At 39.4% G+C, this 11,022-nt stretch overlaps 1 protein-coding gene across 1 annotated transcript; it reads left to right on the forward strand.

Moving 5' to 3' along the window:
- Positions 1 to 3,796: 3,796 nt before the first annotated feature.
- On the forward strand, positions 3,797 to 10,782 carry SLC7A13 (solute carrier family 7 member 13). Its single transcript, XM_071553070.1, has 4 exons — positions 3,797 to 4,603; positions 7,054 to 7,185; positions 8,858 to 9,222; positions 9,960 to 10,782. The coding sequence occupies exons 1-4, from the start codon at positions 3,880 to 3,882 to the stop codon at positions 10,203 to 10,205; spliced, it is 1,467 nt and encodes a 488-aa protein (XP_071409171.1). The 5' UTR covers positions 3,797 to 3,879; the 3' UTR covers positions 10,206 to 10,782.
- Positions 10,783 to 11,022: the final 240 nt, after the last annotated feature.

The raw sequence follows: 11,022 nt of genomic DNA on the forward strand, positions 1-11,022 counted from the left end.
ATCAATATTTGTGCATGATGTGACCTTTGCTGAACAGCAGAAAAATCCCAGTACTCTGTTGAGCTGCTGGGATGTTCTGCTGGCCAAAACTGAGGAATCTTGCTCATCTCCTACCAGCTGGCGATGGGGCCTGATACAGCCCAGGACAGGGTTGGCCCTCCAGGCTGTCGGGGCACTGCTGACTCATATTCGACTTGCCATCGACCAAGTCACCCAGCTCCCTTTCTGCAGTGCTGCTTTCCAGCCTCTCATTCCCCAGTCTATAGACACAACCAGGGTTGCCCCGTCCCCAGTGCAGAGTTTGGCACTTTTCCTTGTTAAACTTCATATGGTTGGTGATTGACCATCTCTCTAATTTGTCGAGGTCTCTCTGCAGGGCCTTCCTACCTTCAAGGGAGTCAACAGCTTCTCCCAATTTAGTATCACTGGCAAACTTGCTCAGCATCCCTTCAAGTTCTGCATCCTAGTTATTTATGAAGATGTTTAAGAGCACTGGGCGAAAGATGGAAACCTGTGGAACCCCACTGGTGACTAATGACAGCCTGATGTTACCCCATTCACTGTCACTCTTTGTGCCTCACCCATGAGCCAATTGCTCCCCCACTACATGATATGTTTATCCAGCTGTGTTGTCCAGAAGGATCCTGTGAGAGGCAGTACCAAAAGCTTTATTGAAATCCAAACAGATTACATCATCTAGCTTCCCTTGATCCACTAGGTGTCTTACCTTGTCATAAAAGCAAATTAGATTTGACAAGCAGGACTTCCCCTTCATGAAACCATGCTGGTTGTGACCAATGGCTGCATCATCTTTCAGATGTTTTTCAATACCTCTGAGGATAATCTTCTTCATAATTTTACCACTCACAGAAGTGAGACTGACAGCCTGTAGTTTTCTGGGTCATCCTTCTGTCGTTCTTGAAAACTGGGACAACATTAGCCAGCTTCCAATCAACTGAGACCTCTTCAGGTTTCCAAGACTTTTCAAAAATCATTGAGAGAGGCCTTAACAATTACTTCAGGCAGTTCTTGGAGTATTCTCTCATGAATCCCATGAGGCCACATGGACTTATAGAGATCTAGTTGAAGCAGCATATTCCACACAAGTTTAGGATCAGCTGGGAGTTTATAATTCTCACAGCCATAGTGCTGAGATCCCCTTTAGCCTGTCATTCATGTTGAAGATAGAGGCAAGAAAGAATTAAACACTTCTGCCTTGTCTATGTCCCTGTTTGTGAGGTGACCATCTGCATCCTGTAATGGGCTAATGTATTTTCTGTACTGCCTTTTGCTATTAATGTATGTAAAAGAAGTCTTTTTATTGTTCCCCACAATACTGTCCAGCTTCAACTCCAGCTGAGCTTTGGCTACATGAATTTTCTGCCTACAGCAGCAAGCAGCATCTCTATATTCCTGCCATGTCACCTTGCCCTTGCTTCCATTGGGCATACACCTTCCTTTTTTGCCTTACCTCCAAAAGAGGATCCCTGCTCAGCCAAGTCAGCTTTCTGCTTTGTCTGCTTCACTTCCAGCATTTGGAATTGCCTGCTCCTGTGCCCTTTAGGAAGTGATGTTTAAAGAGTGACCAGCACTGATAAACCCCAGTCCGTTAAAAGCATCTTACCAGGGGACCCTACTTACTAATTTCCTGAGCAGCCTAAAGTATGCTCTCCTCATGTCCAGGGCTGAAGTTTTGCTGACCCTTTTCCTCCTGTCATGCAGAGGTTTTGAACTCAATTGCTTTGTGGTTGCTGTGGCCAAGATGGCCACCAATCACTCTTCACTCATGAGACTCTCTCTGTTAACAAGCAACAAGTCAAGGAGGACATCCTTCCTAGTTGGCTCCCTTAGTCCCTGGACCATGAAGTTACCATCCAGGTCTTTTAGGAATCTTCTGGACCTGTGCCAGCTGTGTGGTATTCCCAGTAATGTCCAGCAAATTGAAGTCTCCCATAAGGACAAAGGCAGTTGATTTGGAGGTGCCCCTTATGTCCTTGAAGGATATTTCATCAGCATCATTGTCCTGGTGAGGTGGTCTATAGCAGACTCTCCTCTCACAATGACATCCACATGATTTGTTTGTCCCTTAGATCTTACCCAGAGGTTCTCAAATGTGCCATTGCCAACTGTAAGCTCCATGCAGTCCAGTACTTCCATTAGATACAGCACTACCCTCCCACCTCACCTGCCCTGCTTATCCCTCCTGAAGAGCCTGTAACCATCCAACAGGACACTCTAGTCACAGGACTCATCACACCACGTGTCACTTATGCCAGTGATGTCAAATCTTTGGGACTGGGCAAAAGCTTTGAGCTTCTCTTGCTAGTTCTTCATGCTGCCTGTGTTGGTATAGAAGCATTTCAGGTGTGGTTCTTTGCAGCCAACAAACACCCTGTGGAGCAAACTGAGGGATCCTATTTTCCTTAGGCAGGCAGAAAACACAGGTTGTCTGAAATCAGGCAGCTTTGTCAGAAGTAAAGAATCCTTAATCTGCTGCTTGGGATATTTTGGAAATATCTTTGTTGTACTAGAAATTAATATACTTTAGGATGCATAGCGTCACCAAATCAATTGCATCTGTACTTTAATCTGCGATTTAGTGTAATACTGATTTGTCTTATAATAGTAGTCCTGTCAAGGGACCGTTGGGGGTGGGAGAAACCCACCAAACTCAAAGATTATATATCAAGTTATATATACTCAAGCTCAGGTGGGAACAACTAGCATCTACCCTGGGCTGCGGAGTTTTACAAGTTATGGTGTCAGGCTACATGCCATGAGTCACTGACACATTACAGCTGTCTATTACATCATCATCATTCATGTTACATTATGGTCTGTCATCTAGGATGAATAGGCCAGGCTAGGTGTGAATGTCTTCAGTGCTCCACAGTGGGGTTTTCACAGCTGAGTCATCACTTAAGGAAGGACACTGGCATAATAAAAAGGATTATCCCACTTAAAAACACTGACAATTCAGTGTCATTTCACTCTAATCCACCCCAAGGGATTTGTTAACAAGAACCTGGATTACCATCATATGTGTATATAGACACATGTAGGGCTTATTTTAGAACAATTTTATTTCAAAGGAAAACTTGTTTCTAAAGTTTCAAGCCATTTGGTTGTTATCATCTATAGTAATACAGCAATATTAAAGCATAAAAAATAACACTTAAAAATGTATAAGGGAGAGAAAGAGATTACACTTTGCAGGATTTGCCTCTGGGTTGGGTTGTAATAGCACTCAAGAGAAAACTGGGAATAAACTGGTAATTTTCTTTCTAGTGCAGTGTTTAATGAGTGAAATATAAACAAGCTCCATATACCCAGTGAATGATGGGGTTTGGCAAAAAATACTGATAATCACTGGTTATCACTGTGCATTTTATGGATGGATGATAGAAAAATGGTGCTAAGCTGTTCAACTAATGCCCGTGTCACTGTCAATAACATAAGGAGGGCTGATTTCCATCTTCATGCTGCCATATCCTACCTCTTTCCCTAGGTCTGATGTAGAAGTCACTTTTACCCACCTCTCACAGTTGTCTCTGAAGAGACACATAAAAGAAACAGAAATCTGTTGATGAAAATCAGCTGAGAAATGAGTACTTGCTCTGCATAATTTTTATGCTATATTCTTTAAAAATACCTGCAGACTTTAATAATTTCTGTAGTACACATTAAACCAACATGTACATGATTTGCCAGTGTTTCTTGAAGTATTTGGTTAATCATCACACAGAAGACACCAAAACCCAAAGTATGCTCTCTTTTCTGAATGATTAAGCCAAGCGTTCCATAACATTTCACTAGCAAGTAGGGCCATGACAGACTGCTAACAACAAAGTGAAATCTGCTGTGAGAAACCATAATAAAATGGGGAAAAGAGAAAGTGATGATTCCAAAGATGTGCGAAGAAAAGAAAAAGCCAAGATACAACTCAAAAGAAATATAGGTTATTTTGAGGGGGTAAGTTTTATTATAGGATCAATTGTTGGGGCAGGGATCTTTGTGTCTCCCACAGGGGTGTTAAAGCATTCCTTGCTCAATGTTGGCTTCGCACTAATAATCTGGACTGCATCCGGGCTGGTTTCTCTGATGGGTTCCCTCTGCTATGCCGAACTGGGAACCTCTCTGCCCTTTGCTGGAGGCGAATACAGCCATATTAAAAGAGGTCTTGGATCCCTCCCTGCCTTTGTGTTTATTTGGACATCAACATTTACCAAGCCAGCATCGAACGCTGCTCGAGCCTTGTTGTTTGCTGAATACGCCACCCAACCCTTCTATGGCATTTGCCCTCCACCAGAAGTGCTGAAAAAATGCTTGGCCCTGGCTGTTCTCTGGTTCCTGGGGATTTTGAATGGCTGCAGCGTCAAAATGGCTACATGGATGCAGACAGTTTTCACTCTGCTGAAAATGATAGCCTTGTCTGTAATTGCTGTCGGTGGCATTGTTCTCCTTGTTGCAAGGCAAAAGGAGAGTCTGGCCAGGTTTGAAGACATGTTCAGCTCAGAGATCCCCAACGCCTCACAGGTTGCCGAAGCCTTCTTCCAAGGACTGTACGCATATGGAGGCTGGTGGTCCCTCAATTATATGGCAGGTATCTCACTCCTCTTCTTCAGATTTTGTTCTGCAGGTGTCATTCTTGTGTTCCTCAGCTTGTCTTGGTAGAACTTGTCTCTCCTTCAAGACTATATGGGTCTCACATGTTTTAAGCAAGTTCTGTGTTGTTGGGGTTGGCAGAAGAGATGGTGTCCCCCTCTAAGGGAGTTTCCTGCTTTTTGTACAGTCTCCAGAATCAAACTGGCATTTCCAGAGGAGTACAAGAGAAATCAAAATAGTTAATTTAAAATCTCATACATAAATATAACTTTTCATACATGAAAAATTTGCATTTTGTCTTTCTCAGTGTCTGTGTCAGTACATTTTTAGGAAAGGGTTAAGTTATCCATGCCAAACTATGAGTACGCAGATATTTCTATTTAAATATCTGTGCCTTCTCTGATGTTATCCAGCTGGTTTGTATATGGACAAATTAATTATGAATTTTGGTAAAATATAGAAATATTATGGGACATATTTTCTTGGGATATTGTAGTTTTGCACAGAAGATGAAGAGAGATCTAAAGAAAGGGATCTTTACTTTTGTAGAACTTGTACTCAATTTTAAACATTCAAACTGTTTTTGAATAACTATTTACTTACTCTATTCTGTGTCTGATGACATGTGGCATTAATTAGAGTAGTTTTTCATGAAAGCCACAGAGATGATGTTCATGATCTTAGTTATTCATGTCACAAGAAAATTAAGTGTTTTATAGTATGATCAGATTTATGGAATTATGTTGTAAGCAAGTGGATATTGCTCTTATATCTTTAAACATATGTATCCATCGACGTCTACCATGTAAAACATTAAGTAAAATGCATGTGTTAAATGCATAATACAAAGTTCAATGGTGAGAACAATGTGAAAGTTTGGTTAATATTTAAAAAACTTGCTGTTATCATTACAATACATGTATTCCAGCATTAAAAATATTCTGGAATAAAAAAAAGGTGATATAAATAAGGAAAGTATAGTTTTGAAATCTTAGGGATTTCTTGAAGACAAGCACTTAGCTTTGTAACCTTGAGAAAATACATGACTATTAGTAATTTATTTTCTGATTGGTTAGTAGTACTAATAACTACCATACAGTCGGCCGCACAGATGTTTAGGCAGATGTAACCCATGCAATAGTTCTGAATTGAACTGAGTTTCTTATTCTTTATCAATAACTTCATTTCTGTGAGCTTCAGCTAAAGCATCAGGTACCAGCTGGATGGCAGGATTGTAATGAGCAAAGAAACAAATGAAAAGATAAATTTAAATTGGCATTTTTGGTAATTGTCATCTTCTGGGCTCAAAATTACCAAGTGTATTTCTTAAATTTGAAATAAATCCAAAATTCTCTGATAGTCAGTATCTGAGTTCCACTGTTGTGTTCCTTCAGTCTTGACTCTGTGCACTACAGCCAGTGCTGGGACAGGCTCAAGGCTGATGTTCTGGGCAGAAGGTAGAAATCGTATTTGAGAGAGGAAAGGGATTTCTATGTTCTGAAAAGAGCTTAAGGAAGCTACATAGTTGGCTTTTCTTCCCTCTTGTGAGTTATTGACTGGTAATACTCAGGAGATACTCTGTAAATGCCACGGGAAGTGGGAAGAGGAGACAGAGCGAGGGGAAAAGCGGAAGAGATGAAAAAGACCCTTTTTGATTGAGATGAGGATGACTTATTAGGCCTCTGGAAACCAGCTCCATCTTTTGTTGGGACTATCACATGCTCAGGAATGTGTGCCAATGACTGAATTGTTCACTGGCATAATTTGGAGTTTTTTTCTTATTTGATAAGAGTAGTTCTAAGCTATCAGGCTTAGCACTAAACAGTTTTCATCCACCAACTTTGCCCTAGAAAAGGTAATAATCGTCGGAATCCAGCTGGAAGTGGCCCCTTTTAAAGCCATTGCATTATTGCTCTTCTGTCTATAGCATCAGTCTTTTACTTTTTCTGTGTTTCCTGATATAAGGGCAATGAAAAAGGTTTTGATTAGGAATAGGCAAATACATACAGAAAGTTTCAGGTTAGAACTCATGAGGCAATGTCAGAATAAATAATCTGACTTTAAGGTATATTTAAGGTAATGATTTTAGTAAGGCTACTTGAGAATTTCTTACCAAATCAATTTTCTAATGCAAGTCAAATATGTTCTTATTTAAGTCAAAGAGAAACTATCAGTCCTTTTGTAATTTTTTAATCAGCTGTTCATTCATCCATCCTTGCAAAATAGTTAAAAAGTAGCTAAATAAAAATAAATTATTTAGGAATCTTTGATAGTAACCTACTTGAGAACAACTGTAGGACTTCACAGGTAGCATCATTTAGTAGATGTGATTAGGGATTGGGACAGAACTTTGGTATCAGTCTTGTCAAGTTCTGCACAGATTCACCACTGAAATATACTCACTGAAGCTACACAGCTTGCTTTGTCTTTTTAAATTGTATTTTTCAGAAGAGATGAAAAACCCCAGTAGAAATATCCCCTTAACTGTGATGACTGCTGTTCCTGCAGTAATTGTGTTTTATTTGCTGGTGAACATCTCATATCTGACTGTCCTCACGCCTAAGGAAATTGTCTCCTCAGGTATGAATATCATAATTTTTTAATTAACAAGTCATGGTCCATTAGCATACCCATCTGATGTTAATGTACTGGGTCACTTCTGCTCACCTAACTTCACAGTCCAGAAGTTTGGGTTCATTCTTTTTTTAACAGAGAATTCTTCTTTAATTTTACTGTATCACACAAGTTGGACTGAATGCAGACAGAGTTTATTAGATGTTGAAAATGTTGGCTTATATCTGCCCTGACTAAAAATGAAATCAGAAGTCTATTAAAACCTGGAAAACCAGGTGAAAGGTCCCAAGTGTAGTGACAACCTTTATTTTTCTTGTCTCCTTCTTTCCCTGTATCATGGTGTCTCAAGTTAAAGCCATTACTATTTAGGAGGTAGACAAGTGTAACATGTCAGTGATATAGAAAAGACTATGGACACAGAAATGTAGCCATTTTGAGTATGTGTTTGGGGGTTATTAATGATAAATATTATGATTCCTTAGAAGAGCCTATACAAAAGTCCAGTGTATGTAAAGCATTTCTCAGATCCTGTACCAATAAGCTGTTCATGAATAAGCCCAAGGGGAGCTGTATTTCTCCTTTATTGTCCAAACAGCACCTTCTAAATCCCTCTGTAATGAGACTGAGCCGTCAGACTTTGCCTACAGGCATGACAAAAAACATACCTCATTGGTATAGATCAATTATTTTTTTCTTGTGAAAACGGCACAGTAACATAAATGGAAGCGGTGCAGCTGTCATTTCAGCAACCTGGTGTTATGGTTCAGCCATTGTCAGGTTATCTGCTGGGAGAGATGGATACTTTTGCAGATCTATCCTACAAGGAAAGAAGCAGCAAATATCAGACTATCCACAAATAGCAGCTACCCAGCTGGCATAACCAGCTCGTACATACCAGGGGAATTGTGTTTATCTGTGCCAGCTGAGGAGATAGCCTTGAAATTATAGCTCTTTTCCAAACATTGCTATGTATTGCTGTGGTTCTTTTTCTTTCATTACATTTTTTTTCTTTTTGTGGGGGACAGGGGTGCTGTTTTCCCCATCTCTAATAATTTCCTATGCTGTGCACATCCCTGCAAGTTCTGTGTTCCTCATGGCATTTGGTTATAGATCCACTAAATATTAGTTCTCACTCAATATTCGCTATAGCTAATTTTCAGGTAATATTGAGTATCTTCTGTTCAGTAATAATATTTCACACTTCTTAGTTCTACCCAAAGCAAAATCTCATTAACAGAACATTTGCTGACCCATTTTTGCATGTACTTGTGCTCCTGTTGACGGTTTTGCTGTAACAGTAGATAATGTCACCACCATGGTCATGCTGGGGACTAAGGTGTTAATTTTCTTTCCTTGTCCATGCGTGTGCTTTTGTGATGCAAGGCAGTGAGGTGCAGCTTGCTCCTACTGGGTAGTTCATTACTGTGGTATTGGCCCCAGCAGGTTTACCTGGCTGGCTTTGGCAGGCAGCACTCCTTGCTATCATCCCCTGGGAAATTTTTAGCTCATGAAGTAGAAGCCCTTAGGATTAGATTACTGTTTGACTACTGTAACAAAAAATGACAGGCATTACCAATAAATATAGGTGTTTCTTGTATTTTAAGTTTTGTTTCTGTTGAGTCTGTCAGTGACTCAGAACATGGTACCTGTGCTATACTGATACTTTGCTTTCTTGCAGTTGCTGTGGCTGTCACTTGGGCTGATCGAGTGATCCCCTCTGTTTCCTGGATCATTCCTCTCTCTGTGGCTGTCTCAATATTTGGTGCCCTCAACAGCAGCATGTTCACACTAGGTCGATTAAGCTACGCTGGAAGTCAATCAGGACATTTACCTGTTTTAATATCCATGCTTAATGTCCACTCCTGTACTCCAGCACCAGCCATGATTTTTTCAACCACCATTGCTTCCATTTTTATCATCCCCTCTGATCTTATTACGTTAACAAATTACTTTGGATTTTCTGCCTGGCTTATGATTGGGTTGACTTGTGCAAGCCTGATTGTACTTCGATACCGGGAACCTCATCTACATCGACCATACAAAGTAAATGGACCTAAGCAAAATATTTTTACAGAATTTTTTTGAATCATGGGTAGCATGCAAAAGTTTCAGACAAAGTGCAAGTCAAAAGGGATAGTTTTAAAAATACAAATAATTATCTCAATGCTTAGAGCCTTATTCAAAAGCTTTGCTTCACTGTAAAAGGAAGTGAAACAAACAGTTGGCCTCTGCCTCAGAGAACTTTCAGAAGTTATATGAAGACAGGTGATGGTTATATGCAGAATGGGGGAGATGTGCAAATGTGAAACTATACGAGTGTGGAGCAGTGTAGGACCCTACCTGACTATTCACCGTTAATTAAACCTTGATCTCTACTCTCATCTTTCCTGACACAATCACAGACATCAAAGATAGGTTGAATTTCCTCTCAATCTAGCAGTCAGAAAGCTGGGTTAGAAGTGTATGTTCATTGTGAAGCCTTCTTCTAGGCACACAGCCCTGAATGTCTTTTAGAAACACGTAATATCATGTTGATAAATGGATTTCAGGTACTGCCTATATCTCCCCCTTGAGGATAGAGGGAGCCTGAACAAATATTTTAGAAACGATGCTTATCTTGTAGGCAGTTTGAGGTCAGATGACTCTTGTTCTCGGTGAGTTTGTAGCAGCGTAGTACTCTACTGTGGCTAAGAATGCATTGTTATTGTTATGAACGAGGTGTGAAATCACAGTCAGTCAGTTTATTTCCTAAACCAGTTTTTTTTTTCTTTCTCTTGCAGGTGTTTCTACCAGTTCCATTTGTGATGGTGGCAATGTCTTTCTTCTTAGTTTTAGCTCCCATAGTCTGGTCTCCAAATCTGCAATATGTTTACGCTTTCCTGTTTATGCTGGGAAGTGTTATTGTTTATCTGCCTTTTATACATTTTAAATTGCATTTTGCATTTCTTGATAAAATTACTTGCCACTTACAGCTCCTGTTAGAAGTCTCTCCTGCTCATGGATCTGCTGAGGGCAAATGTGAATAACAGCAAATGTTTAATACTAGCACAACTAAGAGCCAACACAGGACAAGTTAGATGTTGGATGTGCTATAATAGGGGTGCATGCATGTACAGATACATACATATATACATGACTATCCATATATTGCATTCATATATACATACATGCATGTATATGTGTATATACATGCACACATATATATGTACGGGCATCAGCATAAGTTAATATGTATATATTTCTGTGTGTCTGTGTATATCCATATTAGGTGCAAAAGATCTCAAACTTGGAAGATCTGTAAAATGCTCTCTCTTGCTCCTGAAAACACACTTAAAAGTTGCACATAGTTTTGCCATAATAGAAATAAGACTCAGTTACAGCACAAATAATTATCAATGTTGTCACACAATAAATAAGGAAATACATACTTAACAGCATCATATAAATATACTTTTGGACTCTAAACTAAATTGTATGGATTATTCCTAGTTTTCAGTAGCTCATTTATTAGAACCTCCAGTTTTAAAGGCTTTATTCTTCTGTTCCTCAATTTTTTTTTCTTCAGGATTTATTTTTAATAAAAACCTTTGAAGAACATCATAAGATTGACTGCGATATTTTTTATTAATGGTACATCTAGCTACTTTAAAACAAGAAATAAAAATTCACGGTGAAATCTTACAAAGCTTCAGGTAAGGCAATGATAATTATTTGTCCTCTTTCTCACAGCAATAAAACTAAAGATATATGGATTACTAAATTGCTTACATCTTAACATTAATATTACTTTATTCCTTGCTTTCTCTTTGGTGTTACTCAGAAGTAAGAGCTTTTCTAGGCCTC

This window comes from Pithys albifrons, chromosome 4, assembly GCF_047495875.1.
Source record: "Pithys albifrons albifrons isolate INPA30051 chromosome 4, PitAlb_v1, whole genome shotgun sequence".
Taxonomy (NCBI): domain Eukaryota; kingdom Metazoa; phylum Chordata; class Aves; order Passeriformes; family Thamnophilidae; genus Pithys; species Pithys albifrons.